General features: G+C 44.1%; 1 protein-coding gene across 4 annotated transcripts in view; it reads left to right on the top strand.

Moving 5' to 3' along the window:
- ABCC5 (ATP binding cassette subfamily C member 5) overlaps positions 1-22,140 on the top strand; it is an 88,482-nt gene extending 66,342 nt beyond the window's left edge. For 3 of the 4 annotated variants that reach the window (XM_079921299.1, XM_079921298.1, XM_079921300.1), the window contains exons 25-29: positions 2,050-2,239; positions 5,970-6,129; positions 16,865-16,943; positions 17,972-18,085; positions 18,744-19,595. In XM_079921299.1, the coding sequence (XP_079777425.1) occupies positions 2,050-2,239; positions 5,970-6,129; positions 16,865-16,943; positions 17,972-18,085; positions 18,744-19,151 (951 nt within the window). In that variant the 3' untranslated portion in view covers positions 19,152-19,595. Of the gene's footprint in view, positions 1-2,049; positions 2,240-5,969; positions 6,130-16,864; positions 16,944-17,971; positions 18,086-18,743; positions 19,596-20,681 lie in introns of those variants that run through there. The other variant, XM_079921301.1, reaches the window with a different exon arrangement.
- The last annotated feature ends 2,692 nt before the right edge of the window (positions 22,141-24,832 follow it).

Here is a 24,832-nt window from a genome sequence, read left to right as displayed (position 1 = left end):
ATTTTCCTTACACTATTTAAAACCATGTATTATTTCAAGTCTTAGTCTAGTTTACTTGTTCTTAACCAGGGAAGGCCATCAGAATCCCATATGGAGCTTGAGGCAAAGACTAACACGGGCCTCATCTCTGAAGATTCTGATGCAATAGGTCTGGGATAGGACCCAGACTTCTGACGTTTTAAAAGCTCCGTAGCTAATTCTAAACTGCATTCACAGTTCAGAAACCAGTTAATGAGTTGGTACTGAGATGATCTAGCTCTTCCCACCTTTCCCCAGTAACCCTTGCAGCCCTGCCATGGGGCAGTGTCTTGCTGGTGTCATAGTTGGAACTCGAAAACAGTTGTCTGTAGAGAGAAGCAGAGTCCTGAGTAGTTAGGATTCTCAATTTAATCTATTTCTCAGGAGTTACCTATTTTGTGAACAGCCCAGAGACTTTATTAGCATTTATATCGTTATTTACAGATAATGAATACATTCCAAGTTCCAACTAGAACGTTGACTTACAAACATAGTTTTAAAAAACTAGCCTTTCACTGAGAACAAGTATATTATGTAAACTGCATTTTCTAGTAGAGACATGCCCTGCTGATTTATTTTGTCAGTGAACCTCATCAGTCGTAGGATATTTCTTAAACTCATAAATGATTGTTATCAGAAAGAATGGCGGATGGCTATCTGATAAATCTGCTAAAGGCTATTCTTCATGTTTATACATGAGTCTCTTGGCCCAGTGCTCTGGTCTGTGGACAATTTGTGGGTGTACATGTGGGTGTGTAGTGTTTGATTTAATATCACTATTGGTGTGAGTCTCTTGCTGGAAAGGTCAGGGTGATGGCCAGCCGTGGTACAGGGTATACTCTGCACAAACCAGTCATATTCCTGAGGACTGGATCCCCACTGCCAGTCCCCAACCTGGATGCCTGTCCCAACACGGAGTTTTAGACTTCAGTCTCCACCCCCGCCTGCCAGAACACTGCAGTCTTTGGCCATTGCTTCTCTATGAGGCTATAAGCTCCATGACTAGTCACCAGAGAGTTTTAAAGCATCGTGAAGTGTGACTGTTGATGACAAAAATTATCCAATGGTTGTATTAAACACAGCATATTAAAGCTAGAATGGATTTCCAAAATCATCTAATCTATTCCCCACAATTTGCAGATGAGAAACTAAGACGAAGAGTGAAGAAGTGATATGTCTGAGTCACGCAGCTATTAGTGGTGGAGTTTGGAGTAGAGTCTGTCTCTCCTGGACTGACTGAGAAGGCAGGATGCCAGGGTCTCATTAATGTTCCATAAATGTACTTTCCCTCCTTTGGGTTCAGCCCAGTGGTTTTCAAATGATGAAACCCTGTTTCAAGGGGAATATTTTCAAAAAATTCCAATAAAAACTGCTGTGCTTGAAGAGGGATGGAAGGCTTCATGCCTCACATTGGTCTCCAAGGAAGTGTTTTTTGGTTTTTTTGGCTGCATTGGATCTTTGTTGCTGTGCAGCTTTCTCTAGTTGAGTCGAGCGGGGGCTCCTCTTCATTGCCGTGTGCAGGCTTCTCATTGCAGTGGCTTCTCTTATTGCGGAGCACGGGCTCTAGGCAGTTGGGCTTCAGTAGTTGTGGTGCACGGGCTCAGTAGTTGTGGCGCACGGGCTTAGTTGCTCCACGGCATGTAGGATCTTCCCGGACCAGGGCTCGAACCCGTGTCCCCTGCATTGGCAGGCGGATTCTTAACCACTGCACCACCAGGGGAGTCCCTCCAAGGAGGTTTTGGGGAAGAATTCCTTATGACAGAAGGCAGTTTGAAAGCCACTGCCCTTCCCGAGCTGCTGCTTAGTAGCCGTTGTAAACTGCTAAGTGTAGAGACCACTGTACTTTGTCTCTGTCTAGTTTACTGGTGATGAGCATTCACTGCCAGGGGTCTCTTTCACAGCAAGGGAACAGAGCGGCAGCTTTCTCTGTGTGGTTGCTTTGGGTGTCCTGGTTCTACTTCTCTGTGACAAGGCCTTGCAGCTCCCCCAGAATCTATAGTCAGTCTAAACCAGCCACTTCTGTCTCCCCAGACTCTTTCCTTGGAAGCACCTGCCAGAATTAAGAACAAGTCTCCCTCCTCTGACTGGCCACAGGAAGGAGAGGTCACCTTTGAGAATGCAGAGATGAGGTACCAAGAAAATCTCCCCCTGGTCTTGAAGAAAGTGTCCTTCACCATCAAACCTAAGGAGAAGATTGGCATCGTGGGACGGACAGGATCGGGTAAGGATGTCCTCTCTGGAGAAACATTTGAACCTACCAGAATCAAGTCTGGGGCCCATGATTTCCCGTTTATTGAATACCAGTCTCATCCCTTCATATCAGATTCCTGTTAGATGAGCAGTTAGTGTCTTGGTCTCTGAAACCACTTTTCTAGGCTTATTTTCAACGCTGCTTTCATAACATTTAATGCTTTTTCTAATCATAAAAGTATACATTCTCAGTGCAGAACACTTGGAACATATAGCAAAGTACAAAAGGGGAAAGGCGCCCATAGCTCCATTACCCAGAGATAATTACTGCTGACATTTTGGTGGATATCTTGTTAGGCTTTTTCTATCAACAAATGTGTTTACAAAAATGAGGTCCTTTTATACACACTGTTTCATGGCCTGCTTTTAAAATGACCAAACATTTTCCATGTCAGTTAATATTCTATGACATGATTTTTATGCAGCATTATATAAAATTCTATTTTATGGATGTACCATCATTTATATTAACCCTGCTCCAATTGAAGGGCATTGAGGTTGTTGTCAATTTTTCACTATTATGAATAGCACTGCAGTGAACATCCTTACTTCTGTGAAGTCAAAGTATACAAAAAATTTAAGGTCTTTGTGATGTGTTACCTGTATAGCCTCATATTTATCAGAAGCCAGCATCATTCTAAGTGAGGAACCTATGTTCCTTTGAAGACAAATTATTTTCTTGATCTGACATCAGTTGCAAATAGAGACTAGGCCTTCATTTTAGGCATTTAATTTCACTCTTATTCTTAGAAATGTGTTACTATATGCCCCTTAGATTTCTAGAGTCAAGACTTGAATAATGTGTTTCTTTCCCTCTTTCCTTCCTGAATGACATTTCAAGATTGAGTCTCGTCTTTTTTCATTAACCTGTTTACCCTTGTGTAAGAGGTCTCTCTGAGTCACTTCTCATTAGCTTTCTGAGTTCCATGCTTCCTTGGCATCAAAACTCTTTTAGCTTTTTTTTTCTTGCCATTAAAAAAAAGTCTTCTTGAGACAATTTACTTTAAAGAACCTGCTAAGCAGAAAAGAAAAAGCTGCTTCCTCTTTGAAGGAATTATTGCATGTCAAAACAAGATACTGCCTCTAGGCTTGTGCATTGGAAAGAGAATGCCCATCCAAGGAGGGTGAATGTCCCCACGGCTCTTACTTTCCTTTCTCCCTCGAATTCCCTCTGCTACATTGGCCCCCAGGGGTGCACTGCTCCCCTGAAAGTTCTGACTGACCTCCCTTCCTGTGATTTCCCTTTAACACAGGTAAGACAGACCGAAATTTTCACCAGGACTTTATTAAACCATGAGTGGTGACAGATGAGACATAAACAAAAATAAAATAATTATAAATAGCCCGACTTACAAAGTCTAAACTGTAATCCTAATAAGCTTCTTCTGAGACTATGTCATAGGCCCTGGCTCTCTACCATGGTTGTAACCACTGTGAGGACCTCATTGCCTTTTTTACCAGCACGTTCCATCAGTACAAAGGTAGTCTAGTCTCAGATCTTTTGTTAAAGTGGAACAACTTAACCTGTTTATTTGAGCGCCATTCCTTCCTCAGCTTAAATCTTGAACCACTGCTACGGCACTGGGGAGGGCCTCCACCTCCTCCCTTCTACCTGGGAGGGGCCCCTAACCAGATCCTCCAGTCCTGAAAAAGCCAGTTCCAGGAAGACAGGCCTCATCAAGAACTGTCCCGCTACATGGACTCAGGTTTCCCAACTCGTTTCTGGTAGATGGACCTGAGGACTCCTGCCTTAGGGAGATGGACGTTCTGGGTTCCCACAGGTTGTTTGACGGGGGTCAAATCTCAACAGCAGGACTGTGGCTGCAAACATTGGGGTGAGGCAGGTATTTGTGCCCTCGCTGACCTCTGAACAGACAGTCACAAGGCTGCCATGAGAGGTCTTTCAGAACATGGAGCCAGAGGAGGGGAGGAGGGTCAAGAACTGGGAAAACTGCTCTAACAGATAAAAACCTGTGGTTCTACATCTAACTATCTACATTCTGACTTGCAGAATGGTAGATAGATAGGACTATGTCAAACCTTTTCTTTTTGGTGGGGTAGAACACTGAGCTTTTAAAATATTTATATCTTTTTGACAAAGTAGTTTCCATTCTGAGAATCCGTTTCAAGGAAATCGTCTGAGATAGGAGCAGTTTGAGCACTGACCAGGTTGCCATAGCATTAGTATAGTAAGTTTTAAATAAACTACATGTGCATCGTTAGAGGACTGATTAAATAAGTAAGAGTACAGCCACATGATGGAATTTGTTGCAGCCACTAAAACTTTGTCTTGAAAAGGTAATGATATGATTGAGTGCTTGCTAGGTAATGTTAAGAGGGAAAAGCAGTTACAATATTATTTCTCTGGTATGATCTCAACTCTGAGGAAAAAACTAAAAGTAAATGTGTCCAAAAAAATAAAAAAGCAGTAGTGAGATTATGGGAGATTGATGTTAAATCTGCTTGAATTACTTGTATCATTTTTTAAATGAAGTGTCAATTAAGGGACTTCTCTGGTGGCGCAGTGGTTAAGAATCCACCTGCCAATGCAGGGGGACATGGGTTCGATTCCTGGTCCAGGAAGATCCCACATGCTGTGGAGCAACTAGGCCCTCATGCCACAACTACTGATCCCATGCGCCACAACTACTGAAGCCCACGTGCCGCAACTACTGAAGCCCATGTGCCCTAAAACCTGCACGCCACAACTACTGAAGCCCACCCACTCTAGGGCCCAAGTGCCGCAACTACTGAGCCCGCGTGCTGCAACTACTGAAGCTCTTGCACCTAGAGCCCATGCTCCACAACAAGAGAAGCCGCCACAATGAGAAGCCCGCGCACCGCAACGAAGAGTAGCCCCTGCTCGCCGCAACTAGAGAAAGCCTGCACGCAGGAACGAAGACCCAATGTAGCCAAAAAAAAGAGTCAATTAAGCAAAGCTGTTCTGCTTATCACTATGATACTGAACTCACTATTTTATCCCCAAAATCTGCTTTTCTACCGCATTTTCCTGTTGTGGTAGAGAATCTATAGCCACTCATTTTCTCAAGCCCAAACCACCTTCCCTTGTGTGTTTAGCCGGGAACTTCTTCCATTTCCCAGCTGCCACAATGATACAAGTCCTTGTCTTGTTTCTCTCTCAGCTAAGATAAGGGGACAGAAGAGAGAGAAAACAGCTTGTCCTCTGACTTGCCACTAGCTCCTTGCTGTCTGTTCTCACTTTGCCTGAGAAGCATTAACCCTGTGTACCTGTTCCTAAGGTGAAAAGGAGGAGTTTCTCCATTTTACTCTCATGAGAGTATAACGGTCCCTCCCACTCCTTCTTAGGCTGGAGCTGTGTGATGATGTAAATGTGTATGCTTGATAGCTCAGGAAAGTTAATTGTTTTTTGGGGGTTTTCTTTGGCTGCACCATGCGGCATGTGGGATCTTAGTTCCCCAACCAGGGATCAAACCCGTGCCCCCTGCAGTGGAAGCGTGGATTCTTAACCACTGGACTGCCAGGGAAGTCCCAGGAAAGTTCATTGGTTTTGGTTTTTTTTGTTTCTGGCTATCATTTTATACATTACCTGAGTTAATCAGTTGAAATAATGATTGAACAGAAATAGAAAAATAGATGAGGTTGCCCTGAGAATAAAGCAGTTTTGTCTTCACAGAATTTGCTAATTGAATGACTTTTCTGCCCGTCTTCTGACTCATCAGGGAAGTCCTCTCTGGGCATGGCCCTCTTCCGTCTGGTGGAGTTATCTGGAGGCTGTATCAAGATCGACGGAGTGAGAATCAGTGATATCGGCCTTGCTGACCTCCGGAGCAAACTCTCCATCATTCCCCAAGAGCCGGTGCTCTTCAGCGGCACTGTCAGGTGAGGAGCTCAGCACCCACATGTTTCGTGCCACATTTCAGGCCAGGTGGGCATGTTAGAGCCCCCATCGGGGACTGAGATCTAGTGGCCTCTGATCTAGCGCTTTCCCACGGCACCATGTGCTCCCCATTGCAGAAGGGGCAGCTCCAGTGTGCGAGCCACCTCATTAGCTAAGTGGGACCCAGAGGCCGTGCAGCGTGGCGGCAAGAAGTCAGAGACATCTGGACTGTGTGTCTTAGACAAGTTAACCACGCCTAAGCTTGTTTTCTCCTCCATGAAATGGGGATACTACTAAGCCCTATTGTTGTGAAGGTTGAATAAATTTGTGCAAATTTTATACAAGCACAGAGGCTGGCAAAGGGCGAGCATCCTATACATGGTAGCAGCTATCATCGTCCTCCCCGTGCTGTACTCTCTTCTAGGTACCCTCCAAGTCACAGTTCTCACGATGGTCTTCAGGCATTATTACTACTCACGTTTTTTCATCTTCCAGTATCTTTCCCCCGCCTTTTGTTCTTACTCTAGAATGATGCCTGTCTCTGAAATCTGCCAGATTGCCAAAGATAAAATAACTAAGAAGGATATATGTTTAACCCCGTTATCTTTTCCTAGGCTTTATTCTACCTTTAGCCTGAAGCTTCTGCCTCCTAAAAGCAATGTGTTTCCATAATTTGAGTCCATTTCTATTTAAGTTGACTCCTTCTAAATAAAAACAGCTTTAACTATACAGTTGACCTAGATAGGACTCCTTTTATTAAATCACTCTAAAAGTGATATTGCCATTCCCTCTTTAATTTTTAGCAGTTTCCAAAAAAAAAAAAAAGGTACCAACTTAATTTCAAATAACCACAGGCAATGTTCAGACTTGTCTTTAAAACTAGGCCTCCACACACACACACACCCGCCCCGCTTTCTTCAGAAGTGGCATTTGAACCCACTGATTTAAGGAGGTTTGGTGGATAAGCTGACTTCTCACCTGCATTCATGTGGAGTCAGTGCTCTTGGGTGTGTTTACTTTGGCATTTCTCTAAAACACTAATGAATTTGGACAGCATAGACTGGATCTGTTGATGAGGATATCATTCCCTTTGGGTACTGAGATAACAAGGTTAAACAAGCAACATTAAAGAGAATTATGATTTATTGAAGACTCAGGTCTAAAATTAAGAAATTGAAAGGTGTTGCCAGATCTGCTCTTCCTTCCCATAAATCTCTCTATTTATAGATGCCACAGAAATGCCTTTGAGAATAAAATTAACCTTATAATTTTGGCTCAGGAAAAAGAACCGTATTTTTCTTAATTTTTTAAATCATCATTTAGAAGAGAACTAGGATATATGACAAACCCACAGCCAACATCATTCTCAGTGGTGAAAAACTGAAACCGTTTCCTCTAAGATCAGGAACAAGACAAGGTTGCCCACTCTCACCACTGTTATTCAGCATAGTTTTGGAAGTGTTAGCCACAGCAATCAGAAAAGAAAAAAATAAAAGGAATCCAAAGTGGAAAAGAAGAAGAAAAACTGTCACTGTTTGCAGATGACATGATACTATACATAGAGAATCGTAAAGATGCTACCAGAAAACTACTAGAGCTAATCAATGAATTTGGTAAAGTAGCAGGATACAAAATTAATGCACAGAAATCTCTTCCATTCCTACACAAGAATGATGGAAAATCTGAAAGAGAAATTAAGGAAACACTCCCATTTGCCATTGCAACAAAAAGAATAAAATACCTAGGAATAAACCTACCTAAGGAGAAAAAAGACCTGTATGCAGAAAACTACAAGACACTGATGAAAGAAATTAAAGATGATACAAACAGATGGAGAGATATACCATGTTCTTGGATTGGAAGAATCAACATTGTGAAAATGACTCTACTACCCAAAGCAATTTACAGACTCAATGCAATCCCTATCAAACTACCAATGGCATTTTTCACAGAACTAGAACAAAAAATTTCACACTTTGTATGGAAACACAAAAGACCCCAAACAGTCAAAGCAATCTTGAGAAAGAAAAACGGAGCTGGAGGAATCAGAGTCCCTGACTTCAGACTATACTACAAAGCTACAGTAATCAAGACAATATGGTACTAGCACAAAAACAGAAATATAGATCAATGGAACAGGATAGAAAGCCCAGAGATAAACCCATGCACCTATGGTCACCTTATCTTTGGTAAAGGAGACAAGAATATACAACGGAGGAAAGACAGCCTCTTCAATAAGTGGTGCTGGGAAAACTGGACAGCTACATGTAAAAGAATGAAATTAGAACACTTCCTAACACCGTACACAAAAATAAGCTCAAAATGGATTAAAGACCTAAATGTAAGGCCAGACACTATAAAACTCTTAGAGGAAAACATAAGAAGAACACTGTTTGACATAAATCACAGCAAGATCCTTTTTGACCCACCTCCTAGAGAAATGGAAATAAAAACAAAAATAAACAAATGGGACTGAATTAAACTTAAAAGCTTTTGCACAACAAAGGAAACCATAAACAAGACAAAAAGAGAACCCTCAGAATGGGAGAAAATATTTGCAAACGAAGCAACTGACAAAGGATTAATCTCCAAAATATACAAGCAGCTCATGCAGCTTAATATCAAAAAAAACAGAATGGGCAGAAGACCTAAATAGACATTTCTCCAAAGAAGATATACAGATTGCAAACAAACTCACGAAAGGATGCTCATCGCTAATCATTAGAGAAATGCAAATCAAAACTACAATGAGGTATCACCTCACAATGGTCAGAATGGCCATCATCAAAAAATCTACAAACAATAAATGCTGGAGAGGGTGTTGAGAAAAGGGAACCTTCTTGCACTGTTGGTGGGAATGTAAATTGATACGGCCACTAGGGAGAGCAGTATGGATATCCCTTTAAAAACTAAAAATAGACTTACCATATGACCCAGCAATCCCACTACTGGGCATATACCCTGAGAAAACCATAATTCAAAAAGAGACATGTACCACAGTGTTCATTGCAGCTCTATTTACAATAGCCAGGACATGGAAGCAACCTAAGTGTCCATCGACAGATGAATGGATAAAGAAGATGTGGCACATATATACAGTGGAATATTACTCAGCCATAAAAAGAAACAAAATTGAGTTATTTGTAGTGAAGTAGATGGACCTAGTCTGTCATACAGAGTGAAGTAAGTCAGAAAGAGAAAAACAAATACCGTATGCTAACACATATATGGAATCTAAAAAAAAAAAAAAAAATGGTTCTGACAGGGAAGGGTAAGCTGGGACAAAGTGAGAGAGTAGCATCGACATAGATACAGTACCAAAGGTAAAATAGATAGCTAGTGGGAAGCAGCTGCATAGCACAGGGAGATCAGCTCGGTGCTTTGTGACCACCTAGAGGGGTGGGATAGGGAGGGTGGGAGGGAGAAGCAAGAGGGAGGAGATATGGGGATATATGTATACGTATAGCTGTTTCACTTTGTTATACAGCAGAAACTAACACAACACTGTAAAGCAATTATACTCCAATAAAGATGTAAAAAATAATAATAAATTTTTAAAAAAGAGAACTAGGAAGTAAGGTATGTTAAACGTTAGACTTCCCTTGAATATGCTGCCACCAAGAAGTATCAGTGTTCATTTAACATTTTTACAGCCCTTCGTTTGGGTCTGTGACTCGGGCTTCTGGAGTTAATGGTTAAGCATTGACCTGCTGGCTACTGTTTGTAGAACACTGTGGAAGCACAGCCTTCGTGGGAGATGGGGCCATTTGTTATCAGCTCCAGAGATACGTCGCCACTTGATGGACAGGCTCAGTGGCTGGTGTGCTGTTGACTGGGTTTTTAGTAATTGAGCTCAGAGCGCTGTTTGGTTAGTCGGCTGTGCAAACCTAGGAAATCATATAAGTTTCACTTTCTGCCTGCTGTAATTTTGACTTTTTAAGTCGGTAGTAGACACTGAGGAAAAATTAAATCCCAGACCTTCTATCTTCCCTTTATCCCCTCAGGTTTCTCATAGGTTTCAAAGAATATCCAGCTTTTGGTGTTCTTCTGCTTTTGTTAGAAAATTAGGCGGCCTATAATGAGTTTCCCAAGGCAAAGGCAGGGTAGATCAGCTGCTTCCTCAGCTACCTCCTGGAGACTCTGAATTTGGAAACTGTATCTCCACTGCCTTGAACCAGCATTGGGTGTGCGTACGTCTCCTGGAGATACCAACATGCAGTTAAAACATATCAGGAGCTCTTAGAGGGAAATCAACGTAAAACCAAAATCAAACAAACAGAACTCAGAGAATTTTGCAAGTTAAACATTTCTGAATTGTTCTGCATACAAATATAAATAAATCATAGACCAGGTCATTTAGGGGCACACTCCTGCCTAGATTGGCCAGAATCTCAGTCCATTCCAATAGCTCACCCAGCCCTCCCTCATCCAACTGTCTGGGTTTGAATTGTAAGGCCTGTGTTTCTGTGGCCAGTGCCTTTCCTCTGCCTTTTGCCCTAATGGTTGGCTCCAGGAAGAGAGGTCCCTTCTCATCCAGCCCTAAACACTTTTGTTGACCTTCCCTCTTTCGTGGTCCTGGCAGTCCCTTCCTTTCCCCAGAGGACCTGTGCTTCCTGGTCTCAGGAAGCCTATCTCTTTGCCTCTGCCGTAACCAGCTCCTGCCCAAATGCTTTCCATCCTTGTGGACTATCTGCAGCCTGCCTTGGCTGATGGTTAATCTGCCCCTTAGTGAGACTAGTTGTCCTCAGCTGTCACTCTAGTGTGTCTCTGAGTCTCAGTCTCCTTGCGGGGGGGTGAGCACTTCTCATGACCTGGAGCATCTCTGCCTGGCATCCCTTCATTAGCCGGAGGCAGTGTTCTCAGTTCTTCCTGTTCAGCTGCTCTCTCTCCTTTTCCAACTGCCCATTAATTTTTTTTTTTTCTGCTTTTGAGGAATATTTCAAGCTCTCAACTCAAAATCACAACAAAAAACAACTGAGCCCACCACTGACCCACTCTGCTTTGGTTCATTCTGGGCCCAGACACCTTCAAGCACAAGCACCTAGCGCTCTAGAGGGGATGGAAGTTGCTCCAGATTTGAAGCAGAATCTTAGAATCTCAAGGTCTTTCATTTGTCTTTGAATTATTCTGTTGTTTAAGGGACCCCCTTTTACTTTTTTTGATGTCTTAGACCCTGTGGAACTGGGGAATTCCCCCAAAGCTTCTAATCTCAATGTCAGAAAGTAATGCTAAGTCTAGGATCGCTGTATGAAGAACACTAGATGTTATCTAACTTTTGTTGAAGTCCTTCTGGCTGGGGGTATATGGGAAATCTCTGTACCTTCTTCTCAATTTTGCTGTGAACCTAAAACTGCTCTAAAAAAAATTGTCTTTAAAAAAAAAGAAAGAAAAAGGTCCTTTGGTGCCAGATACTGCTGCTCTAAAGAACAACAACAATAATAGTAGTAGCTAAGCATATTGAGGACTTATTACGCGGTGAACTGTCCTAAGCATTTAAGTTGTATTAATTCATCAAACACTCGAAACTCAAATGAGGTAGGTGCTATTATTATGCCTATTTTATAGATGAAGAAGCTAAAACCCAGAGTGGTTCAATAATTTGCCCAAAGATAAGAACCTGGGCTGTCTGGCTGAGCGCCTGGGCTCTCCCTCACTCCACTCACTGTATTGTCTCTGAAGTTATCACCACAGCCCCCTTATTCACTACCTTGAGAGGTAATCTCTTTCTCCAAAAACTAGGGTTGCGCCTGCTGCCGCAGGGGTCTTGACCATTAGTTACCTTTCTTTTTCCGACATCTTCAAACTCTCATCTGCTTTCAGATTTGCACAGCCTCTGTCCCCCTTCTTGAAAAACATTTTCACACAACCTCTGCTGTTCTCTTTAGTCTTTTTCATGTACTCTTAACTAAAAGCCAAGCCTTGTTTCTGAATAACTACTTTGAGTTTTCCTTTAACTTCCTGAGAGACGAAGGTCTGAGGGTCCCGTAGTCTCCTGTCCTGAGGCTGAGGCTGCAGGGAGGCACACACCACCGACAGAGGACGATGTGGTTCAGCATGGTGTCTTCTGTGTGCCTGGAGGGGATTGCTGTATCCTCAAACACCCCGGGAGATACTCTTGACCTTAATCAGTAGTAATCAGTATCAGTAATCAGTAATCAGTAATCTTAGTCAATAGGTAAACTTAGAATATTGCTAAAAATAACATATAAAGAACCAAAGATGAAAATGCACTTTGAGCAACATAGGACTCCAGGAGTTCCGACTGTTAAAAATAAGTGCCTTCATGCTCAGATGCTTTTCTTTCCATCTACCCAGCTGAGTACTTGATGCCGTGGATGTATAACTTTGCTTTCATTCGTATCTGTGGGTGAGACCAGGACCATCTGGCCCCTCTATTGAGGGTATATATTTCTTTTTCATTCCTGATTGAGTTCCCTGTTGAGATCAGTCTGGTCTGCCTTAATGTGCATGTTTACCACCTGCTGGTGTACGTAAATATTCCTTACATATCTGGAACCCATTGCTTAGTCTTGGGAGTCTCCTTCAGCTGGTGTGATGGGCCTGGGCGGGGTTGAATGTCAAGCCCCTCTATGTGTCTGCCGAGTCTGATGGGGCAGCTGCTCAGTGAGCAGTACACTCTTGCGTACTTACTATTTGTCTGGTAAGAGGTGTCTGACGAATTACTAGATGTATTTGTATTCTCGGCACGCTGCCACAAAGTACCACAAACTGGGTGGCCCCAAACCACAGAAATTTATTCTCTCACAGTTTTGGAGGCTAGAAGTATGAAATCAAGTTGTCAGCAGGGCTATGCTCCCTCTGAAACCGGTAGGATCCTTCCTTGCCTCTACTACATTCTAGTGGTTTGCCAACAGTCTTTGGTGTCCTTGGCTTGTAGGTTCATCATCCCGGTCTCTGCCTCTGTTGTCACATGGGCCCTCTCATTCTGTGTCTCTGTCTTTATGTGGCTCTCTTATAAGGACATCAGTCCTACTAGATTAAGGGTCCACCCTACCTCATTACTCCAGGATGACCTCATCTTAACTAATACCATCTACACTGACCCTATTTCCAGATAAGGTCACATTCTTAGGTACTGAGGGTTAGATTTCAACATATCTTTTTGGGAGATACTTTTCAACCCATAACACTAGGCATCACTGTACAGTATTAAAGAACACTTCCTAGACTAAGTCTAGGGAAACTGTACACATTCCTTTCCTGGAAACCAACATTACAGACCCTTCAATCTTGAACATATGTTTGTTGAGGTCTTTAAATCTGTTCAAAGGACTTAACTCAGCAGACATGGGAGGAATAAGAACAAGTGGTAGAATCTAAAACCTTGAATTACACATTCCTTCCAGGAAGAGGTAGAGAAAGGGAAGATTTAAGAGGTAGGAGATGGGCTAAACCGGAAATCCAGAAAGTAAGGTATCAAACCATAGGTGGCAATTTATCAAGTTATTGGTGCTGGGAATTCCAGCCTTAGGTAATATGGATTTTCCTCTGGCAAATAGACCACAGCAGTGGCAACTGGGCAGTGTTCAGAGACCCCAAAAGACAGATATTTATAATCAGGGAGCTCACAGATAAAACCAGAGCAAGGTGGGGCCCCGAAACTTGGGAGCCTGAGCAGGCTGTCAAGATAGGAACCTGGGCCCATGGAGACACAACAGGAACTGACCTTGCAGAACTGTCTGACAGGGGGAGATTCTAGCTCAATAGGGTCCCGTGACGCTAAGTGGGAATCACAGTCAGAGCAGGATGCAGATCCAGAGCAGCCCGGCACTAAACCACATGTGCACTGACTTCGGGGTCCTACTGCCTGAGGTCAGAGTTGATTCCCTGTAATGGGCAGAGGCCATTCTCCTCTGCAGTCCCGTGGGGCAGCTGTATAGAGACCAAGGTGGAGGGCAAGGAGCAAGAGACCAGGCAAAGCAGGACATGACCCCTGTATGGAACCAGTTGTGATTTCCCGCTGGGCGGGTGCCCCTTCTGTCTAGGTTTGATGAGGACTTCCGAAGACTCTTGTAAAGAGCTCCGAGGAACTTGTTTTTTGTTTTTTTTTAAAAAAAAAAAGAGAAAACAGAGCTCTGAGCTTTATAGTTCAAAAGTGAGATGCCTGTTGTGACCCCTAAGGTCAGGAAATTTGCTGTAAACTATGAGAAAGTCCATATTAGACACAAAAGGAGAGAGAATATTTTATTGTGAAAACTTGCATTGCCATCTAGATAAATGTCACGCAGAGGCTGTGCTAATCTTGTTGTTGTTGTTTTGGGGGGGGGTGGATTGTGCTAATCTTGCCCCATGGGAATTCCCACCAGTCTGTGTTGAACCAAACAAAAACGTGATTAACCTTTTATCCCTCAGACTTGGGATGGAGAACACAGGTTTCACCCTGATCTGTTGGTGTATCAGTGTACAAGGCAGCTGGAGAGAGAGCAGATCTCATCAACCCTGAGGCAAGCTCAGGCAGACTCCAGAGTGTTAGAGGGACAAGCAAGGTCAGGTGCTTTCAGCATCTCTTTTTGATTAGAAGCAGGTGAGCTTCTCCTTAGACTTAGGCCCATGCTCTGCCATTTCAGTTTTAGACCATCATTCTTTAAGTGAGAGGGCTCTTCCTAGATGGCATGCCTGCAGAGAATGTCTTCCCCATCTAGACCATTCACGGCTAGGACTTTATCAGAACTATTTCGGATCCTGGGATTATTGTGTCCACTTGAAAAATGCATCGAATATAAGAGTCAAAACCACCAAGCGGTGCAACCAGGCATCTAAAGTGACCATGTCCCCTGTCAGTTTAACAGCTACCAGCTATCGAGCGTCTGCCGTGTTCCAGGCACTGTATCTACACAGCTCTAATGTTCACAGCAGCCTACCAGGTCATGTCACTATCCCCCCATTTTATAGATGAGGAGACTGAGGACTAACTTGTCCAAGGTCACGCGGATGGTAAGAGGCAGAGCAGGGATCGAACCCAGTCTGCCCGGATCCTGTGTGTGCACACACCCGCCCTCCACCATGCTGCTTTCTGCCTCTGTTATTACTGAAGATACTTAAGTTGAGACATACTAATGTCTGTTATCAGGACCTCAAATAAGCACGGGAGGAATAAGTTCTTCTTTCTTACAAAAAATATTAGACAGTATACATGGGCTACAACAGTGAATAAGATCCAGACAAGGATTCTAATCCAATGGAGGAGAGAGACAAGTGAACAAAGTGACGAGTGCCATTATAGGGGTGGGCAGGGGGACCACCAGTCCAAGCTTGAAGGGTAAGGAGACACTTCCTGAAGACCCCATCTAAGTTGAGAGCTGAAGGACAAGAAGGAATCACAGCCAAGGAATAAGAACAATGATAATAATAACACAGTAATTGTAGCTCTCACGTACACACTGCCGGTCCTGCCGCAGGTACTGCTGTAAGTGCTTTATACATGTGAAATATAGTCCCCGAAACAACCTTTTTGAGAAGGTGCTCTTTTATCCCTGTCTTACAGTTGAGGGAACTGAAGCGTAGAGTAGTTAGGCTAACTTGGCCAAGGTCACACAGCTGTCATTGATAGAAGCTGTGAAGGAGTCAGGCAGTCTGGCTCCAGAGCCCTTGTCTTACCAGTGCCTCTCAAGTAAAAAGGTGGGGAGAGGTCGCATGTTCTAAGTCGGGGGAAGCACACGTGCAAAGGGGCACGAGAGAGCAGGGCTGGTTAGAGAGTTGCCCAGGAGTCCGGAGATGGCGTGTGCCTGCCTGCGTTCTCCTCTCGGGCAGAATTCTGCGTTAATGACCTGCTTGCGTTTGCACGCCTGGGATTAGTCTCCGCAGACACAGAGACGAGTGTGGATCAGAGCTAAGGTTCTCCCAAAGATTTTTCTATTTCCCATATGCCAACCATAATTTATGAGCAAAGCAAATTATACCTAATACCTTTCAGATTACTAGACCCACAAACGCGACGTTTAGATCGAGACAAGACACCCCAAATTAATGCAACAGCCCCCTTTCCCCTTTCCACCCAATATGTTTCATCACCACCTGTTCACCCTCATCCTCCATGACAAAGAGCTTTTTCTCCTGTCTTTAACACCTCCAGAAATACCTAGACCTGTTCTTTTGGTATCAATCTTGATGTCCTTGAGGTGGATACTGTTAGTACAGTAAGCAAGAGTCCCCAAACTAGTTTTCGGTGCCAGTAAAATCCTTCCTCCTGAACCCATTATGCTCAGCCTTCTCCTCTGCCTTCCTGCTGGATTGGCTCCTTTCCTGGTCAGCTAGCTGTTGAGACCCCTGCTCAGTGACAGGCTCTCACCCTGGTGCAGCTAGAAGAAAGAGGGTGTTTTTCTAAGTTTATACATATAGGAGAGAGATTTTAACATGTATATGCATAGAAAAAATCTAGAAGGATCTATGCCAAAGAGCTAACAGTGTTTGTTGCTGAGGGTCTGATAAGAAGTCATTAAACATACATTAGTTTTTGTTTTGTCTTTGTATGTCTATATCTCCTAATTTTTCTGTAACTAACTTGTATCATTTACATAATAAAAATAATAAAGTTTTGTAAAGAAGAAAGGGAGGCTCATTCCTGCGACAGGCAGGCAGCAGTGCTCCCATCTCAGCCTCCCGCTGTGGCTGGATGGGGTTTGAGCCCCAGTGTCTAAACCTTTACCACAGTCAGCCTGTGCAGCATGGTCACGTACATGTTGGATCCCTGAGAATTCCTGTTATGTTTCTCACTAGGTCCAATTTGGATCCCTTCAACCAGTACACTGAAGACCAGATCTGGGATGCCCTAGAAAGGACACACATGAAAGAATGTGTAAGTAAAGAACTGACGGAGAGTTTTGCTGGCATTTCAGGGCTGGAAACACAGTGATGCTGTGGTCAGTCTCCAGCCTGCTGTGGCTGCCGCTGTCCAGCCCAGCCTTTCCCTCCACCTCCAGGATGTCTGTGGAGGAGCACTTCAGAGCAGGGCTTCCCAGGCATTTCAGAAAGGGCATAAAGGTTGTTCTCTCCCGACCCTCACCTCCCCCCTTAGCCCCCTCCCATGGTCATATTGCCCTTTTTACTATCCATTCATTGAGAAGATATTAATGACAACCACTCAGAATTCAGTCATGCTTTAAAATCAAGTTCTGTTCTTATTCATTATAACAGTACAACATCTTTTTGAAGCATCCATATATGTGTAAGAGATATATCACTTGTGGAGAAAGTGTGTGTATGGATTCACAGACCTCTTAGGGTAACTCAGCAGGCCCCGTCCAGGGACCACAATCTACAGATACCCCTGGCCTGAAGTAGGGTCTCTTGTGTTCCTGCGCACAAGCCCAGGGTCTCTTCCGCTAATTCAACTAGATCCGCTCTACCTTCACCTTTATATCGGGCTGCCTCAAACAAGTTCACTTGAAGAACAGGTTCTATAGTTTATGGAAAGAAAGGTTTGACAGCCATGGGCCTACAGTTTTGGACTTCAGAAAGAGAGTAATTTCGTCTACCCCATTTCTCATCGCATGACCATGTTTTCAGAACCAAAAATGACAGGCTTTGGGGACGAACATATTGGAATTTCTGGGACGTTTTGATGATATGAGACTAATAGAATAGTTTAGCTGAAATATGGAATGGCCTAGAAAATGTGGTCCTACTACATGATCATCACACCTGTACCTTCTTTCTAGGTGAGCTAGGTTCTGGGCTAATAATTCTTTCATCTGTTTCAGAATAATTTATTTTTGCCACTGGATTTTTGACAAAATTTAGGTTCTTTTTTTTTTTTCCTATCTTTCAAAATTTACTTTTTTTTTTTTTTTTTACCCTTCTAATCTCGACTTCCTTTCTCCCTAGATTGCTCAGCTACCTCTGAAACTTGAATCTGAAGTGATGGAGAATGGGGATAACTTCTCAGTGGGGGAACGGCAGCTCTTGTGCATAGCTAGAGCCTTGCTCCGTCACTGTAAGGTAAGGCAGTTTGGTGGGTGGCAGGGAAGGGGGATCAGCAGAGAAGCGCAGGAAGATGGAAGAACAGCTTTTGCCTGTGGCATGAGGTCCAAAGGCATTCCTGGCTCTGAGCCCAGTGGCATTTCTTAAGAGTATGCCCAGAGATGTTTCTAAATTAACCTTGACACAATTTGGGTATATGGATATTTTGTTTGCTTGTTTGTTTTTATTTTTAACTTCCCTGAGCCTTCAGTTTCCAAGGGCAACTTGTTTCTAGCCACTGAGTAGTTGTAGTACTGGAAACCGTGGATTTGAAAAATTTTAAAACTACAAGACACATCCAGGTCCTCAAATCCAGTCCCCTCATTTTAAAACTGGAAAAGGGAGGTCCAGAAAGATTACTGTACGTGTTTAGAGTTACAGAGCAAGTGGGGCGAGTCTTTTGTTAGATCAGTATTTCACATATATCCTTTCATTCATGGAAATCAAGGCAAACATAGGGGTTTGAAGTTATATCAGTTCTAAGCAAAACAGTATTTTTACATATGCGTGTACCTATTTAGAAAAAAATATATACGGTGTAAAATTCAAATCATAAAATACATTTTAGTGAAACCTAGATTAACCAGAATGCTTAAGGAATTGGTCGGACCCCTCTTTTTCTTCTCTTCCCCGGCAGATTTTGATTCTAGATGAAGCCACAGCTGCCATGGACACGGAGACAGACTTGCTGATCCAAGAGACCATCCGAGAAGCATTTGCCGACTGCACCATGCTGACGATTGCCCATCGCCTACATACAGTCCTGGGCTCTGATAGGATTATGGTGCTGGCCCAGGGGCAGGTACTGAGCCCCCAAGGGACCTTGGCTTGGCACGTGGCCTTGTCTGGGAGGAAAACTGGCCCCTGGCAGGATTGGGCAGATGGCCCTCTTAGAGTAGTTCTGAGCATTCAGATAAGCAGCCATAATGACTGTAGTCTGGTTCCTTTTGGGTGGGATGCAGCCCTCCCAGTCAAGAGATTGAGCTGGGAGCACTCTTATGGGGTTCTCATTATGCTTTACTACCTGTTCTTTTGTTGCTTGTAAACAGTAACATTTTGACTTAGGTCAGAGAGCATGTGTACTTAGTAATTCACTCACATGCACAAGAATTTCCCAAAGCTACTGAGACCAGCCACTATATGTCTGCTTTCTTTGTTTGTTTTTTTGTTTTTTAATTAATTAATTAATTTATTTTTGGCTGCGTTGCGTCTTTGTTGCTACGTGTGGGCTTTCTCTAATTGTGTTGAGTGGGGGCTACTCTTTGCTGTTGTATGCAGGCTTCTCATTGCGGTGGCTTCTCTTGTTGTGGAGCACGGGCTCTAGGTGCGCAGGCTTCAGTAGTTATGGCACGTGGGCTTCAGTAGTTGTGGCACGCAGGCTCAGTAGTTGTGGCTCGCGGGCTCTAGAGCACAGGCTCAGCAGTTGTGGCGCATGGGCTTCGTTGCTCTGTGGCATATGGGATCTTCCCGGACCAGGGCTCGAACCTGTGTCCCCTGCATTGGCAGGCAGATTCTTAACCCCTGCACCACCAGGGAAGTCCCTATATGTCTGCTTTTTACAGTCATGTAGTGGTGCCAAACTTCTTGCTGATCCCAGCTTTCCAACAATCTGGCCCCCCAGCCTTCTTCGTTTCCTGCTATTTCCTTGCAGTGCTGTTGGCTATAAACAATCTTGAAGCCCCTAAGCTTTTTCACCTCTGTGTCTTACTCATACAGTTCCATCTACCTAGAATGCCCTTTCCTCTTGTTCCCTCTCCCATATGGATCTGCTTATAATCTGCCTATCCCTCAATAGGGCCAGTGTCTACCTTTCCCCTTATGATGCAGGATGTCTGCTCTAGCACCCAACGTCATACCCTCACACAGCCAGTCCTAAGGAAGAACACTTTGTCCTTATGCCTATCTCTTGGTCAGGACAACCTTTCCTAGAAGCACCCTAGGAGATGTCCCCTTCCTCTCCTTGGCCAAAGTTGTATTCCATGCCTTTGCCCTGCAGCAGGGGAGGCTGGGAGAGTATGTGTCCTCTCTCATGGGAGGCAGGTTCTGCCAGCATATCATTCATTTTCTACTGAAATATGATTTCCAGTGGCCGCCTAGAAGTCCATCACAGGAATGGATAATTGTCTGAGTTGATTATACTGACTTTATACTCACTTCCCTTTTTCCCCCTGCCAACTAGGCATCCTGAGCTGTTCCTTTTCTATCCATAGATTCAGATCAGGTTGCACAACAAGATGACATTTGCCTGGTATGCCTTTGACTTGAGCTGCAATTTTTTCCTCTGCAGCTTATAGGACCTTGTTGATTGATTCCTTCATACCCAAGGCTGAAAGAATTGAGATTTATGTGAAGGAGGTCTGAAGGTTTTTCTCTCTAACATTTCTCTTAACTAAACCCTGGTTAGTTGAAAAAAAAAAAAAAGAACCCATTTGGGCATGACAGGGCTAGTTGAATTGCCACCTTGATTCCATCCTCAGGGGGCTTTGGGCTTTGCCCCCGTTCCTGAGCAGTGGATCCTCTAAATTACCCCATGTGTCCCCGAGTCACATTCTGATACCATCTCCTTCCTTTACAGGTGGTGGAGTTCGACACCCCATCGGTCCTTCTGTCCAATGACAGCTCCCGGTTCTATGCCATGTTTGCTGCTGCAGAGAACAAGATCGCCGTCAAGGGCTAACTCCTCCCGCCGCTGCCCAAGTCTCTTTTCTTTGGAGCATTGCCATTCCCTGCCTGGGGCGGGCCCCTCATCGTGTCCTCCTGCCGAAACCTTGCCTTTCCCGATTTTATCTTTAGCACAGCGATTCAGGATTGGCTTGTGTGTTTCACTTTTAGGGAGAGTCATATTTTGATTATTGTATTTATTCCATATTCATGTAAACAAAATTTAGTTTTTGTTCTTAATTGCACTCTAAAAGGTTCAGGGAACCGTTATTATATATGTATCAGAGGCCTATAATGAAGCTTTATACGTGTAGCTATATCTATATATAATTCTGTACATAGCCTATATTTCCAGTGAAAATGTAAGCCGTTTATTTTATATTAAAATAAGCACTGTGCTAAGAACAGTGCAGATTCCTTTCTATCATTTTTGTACAGTTTGCTGCACTAGGATCTGGTTTCACTATTAGACTATAGGAAGGGTAGCATATGTTCTTCCCCAGCTGGTTGTTTCATGGTGCCGGGTTTTCTGGGTGTCCAAAAGGAAGGCGTGTGGCAATAGCGGGCCCTCCAGTGGGCCCCCTGCCGCCTCCCCAGCAGCCACTCCAGGGCGGGGTGGAGCGGGGGCCACTGGAGGCCACGCAGAGCACCGTGAATTCTCAGGGCTCCTGCTTTCTGTCCTGTTGTCACTTCACTGTTTCTGTCGGGAGAGCAGTGGGGCAAAGTCCCAGACCCCTCTTCGTTTCCTCCGTCGGAAATGAGAATCGCTGAGACGTTCCTCGGTGAGGGGGGAGTGTCCTTCCTGCTTTCCTCCTTTTCTCTGCTGTTTCTCAACAAGCATCGAGTCTGTTCCAAGTGTCCCACTGCCTCAGGTTCCTAACGCTGGCCACCGCACAGCACTCTCCGGCTCCTCAACCCGTCGGTCCGAACCCTGGAGCCCACTGCTGCTTTTCCCGGTGGTACTTCTTCATTTGCCTTCATTTGCCCCACGAGCCCACAGTTCAGTGACAGGGTTCAGGATTTTGTGGGTCTTTTCCCCTTTCTCCCTGTGGTCGCTGCAGAGTCTCTTCCTCTCTCCAAAGTCTGCGACTTTAAGCAGCTCTTGCTCATCAGTGTCTCACACTGGTGTAGAAGTTTTTTGTACTGTAAAGAGACCTACCTCAGGTTCTGAGTGCCGTGTGGTTCGGTGTGTTCCCACAAACCCCGTTTGTGCTCTGGGGCCAGTAGCTCAGGTGGGCGTGGTCGCTGCTGTCATCCGTCCAATGGTCAGCGTTGCATGTCGTGACCAACTAGACATTCTGTCGCCTTAGCATGTTTGCTGAACACCTTGTGGAGGCAAAAATCTGAAAAAGTGAATAAAATTATTTTGGATTTTCTAAAACTCTTGGTGTATAAAATAATTCTCTGGGAGGGGAACAAGCTGTCTTTGAATGGCTTCGGAGTCCCGGAGCCTTGGATCTGAATATCCAGCTGTGGAGTGACAGATGGGAGGGACCAGTAGCAGAGCTGGTTGGTTGCAAGGGGCGTGGAGCCCCACTTGCCTGGAATCACTGCGGCGGGCCTTAGTCCCTCCAGCCTGTGTTCCTGGGCATGGTCGTCAAACCAAGCTCCTGTGCTGCTAATAAGAGGGTGGGGAGTGGGAAGGGATGTGGTAAGATGGATGGTTGTGGTGAAACACATTTTAAATGAAGTTTGTTGAGGGTTCTCAGCAATTCAAACAATATAATGGCCCTTTCAGCCAATTCATTCAGGTTAACTCATTGAGAATTAAGTGCCCATTCGAAAGGGTACTCATTCTAGAGTTTCTCAATATCTCATGTTGAATGCGGCCAAGAAAGCGGCATTAAACTATTTGGTATTGGTTCTGCTGAGTCATCAGAAATCGTATCTTAAACCCAGCCCTTTTTGTAAACTGGTGTCTTGAAAATTCAGGGGTTTGGCTGTTGAGTCAAAAATTCAAGGCTTCCCTCGTGGCACAGTGGTTAAGAATCCGCCTGCCAGTGCAGGGGACACGGGTTCAAGCCCTGGTCCCGGAAGATCCCACATGCCACGGAGCAACTAAGCCCATGCGCCACAGCTACTGAGCCTGCGCTCTACAGCCCGCGTGCCACAACTACTGAAGCCCTCGTGCCACAACTACTGAAGCCCGTGTGCCACAACTACTGAAGCCCGCATGCCACAACTACTGAAGCCCTCATGCCACAACTACTGAAGCCCGCGTGCCACAACTACTGAAGCCCGCGTGCCTAGAGCCTGTGCTCCGCAACAAGAGAAGCCACCTCAATGAGAAGCCTGCGCACCGCTACGAAGAGTAGCCCTCGCTCGCCACAACTAGACTGCGTGCAGTAATGAAGACCCAACGCAGCCAAAAATAAATAAATTAATTAAATTTAAAAAAAAATTCAGTTGTCACATTTCAAGTGCTCTTGTAGCCACATGTGGCCTGTGGCTACTGTACTGGACAGCGCAGACATAGAACATTCCCATCATTGTGGAAAGTTCTGCTGGACGGCGCCAATGTAAGCAACCATGTTTTTGGATGCACTGGATTTACCCTCCAAGAAGGGTAACAAAAATATCGTATAATACTGCTTATATGTGGAATCTAGAAAGATGGTAGAGATGAACTTATTTGCAAAGCAGAAATAGAGTCACAGATGTAGAGAACAAACTTATGGTTACCAAGGAGGGAAGAAGTGGGTGGGATGAATTGGGAGATTGGGACTGACATATATACACTTCTATGTATAAAATAGATAACTAATGAGAACTTACTGTATAGCACAGGGAACTCTACTCAGTGTTCCGTGGTGACCTAAATGGGAAGGAAATCTTAAAAAGAGTGGATATAAGCACACGTATGACTGATTCACTTTGCTGTACAGCAAGAAATTAACACAACAGTCTAAAGCAATTATACTCCAATAAAAATAAAAAAAAAAAGAAGAGTAACAAGGTCAGCAGAAGGAGCCCTACGTGGTTGCCCTAGTCAAGCTCACTGCAGCACGTGACACTAACTTCCCCTCCTTCAGTTTTGTTCTTTCATCTCTTGGGTTTCCTCCCACCCCTGTAACCTGCTTTGTCCCCTTAAAAGGAGGCATTTCCCTGCCTTTTGCCCTCTCCCTTTGCTCTCCTTGCCTGGATTCTTTCACTCCCACCAACACAAACCTTCAACTGTGGACTTGACCTCTCTCTTTAGTACCAATCTCTGCTGCCTGCTGGGCGCATCTCCCAGGCCCCTCAAACAGCTTCTTGCAAATCAGTGCTCCCTGTCTTAATTAATAGCCCCTCTGACTTCCTTAAGTCTTTCAGGCTAGAAGTCTTGAGTTATTTCAGTTCTCCTGCCCGTTCCCAGTAAATTTAGCCACTTCCAGGTCCTATGTATCACCACTACCACCCCCTTCTCTCCCTCTGCCCTAATTTAGACTCACCTCCTTTCTTTTTTTAAATATTGTAGTTACAGCCTCATAGCTAGTCTCCTTGCCTCAGTGTCTTTCTCCAAACCACTGTATGTACCACTGCCAAAACGCAAACCAAAATGCAAGTGGATCAAATACTTTATCCTCCAAAAATCTTCAGGGGACATTTGCCTGTAGAGTGGCCTATATTCCTGAGTTTGGCAGTCAGGGTGTCCATTATTTGCCTCCAACCCTCCTTTTCTACTCAATCTTTCCAAAAACAAGTCAATATTTTCACACCTTTAAGTCTTTGCTATTTTCTTAGCCTGGAATCCCTTGATTCTCTCTTGTCAAACAAAGCCATGTTTTTTTTCAACAAAACCATGTTTTTTTTCTTAAACTCAGTTCAGATACTATGTCCTCCACAAAGCCTTTCTCTTAAAACTAAGTTCCTCTGGGTTCCTCCAACACTTTGCGCACAAATCTATTTTAAGGTTTATTTCCGTTTGCTCTGCATATAATGGTTGATTATTTCCTTATATTTTAGCCCATGAATATAAACTTGAAGGCAGTAAATCATCTTATTAAATATACCTTTAATTATAAGGTATATTTTGTATACCTTATAACTCCTGGCTTAAGTATTACGTTTTACATATAGAAGGTG

The sequence above is a fragment of the Stenella coeruleoalba genome, assembly GCF_951394435.1.
Source record: "Stenella coeruleoalba genome assembly, chromosome: 5".
NCBI lineage: Eukaryota > Metazoa > Chordata > Mammalia > Artiodactyla > Delphinidae > Stenella > Stenella coeruleoalba.
Note: the sequence above shows the minus strand (reverse complement) of the source record. Positions and strands in the feature narration are given on the sequence as shown.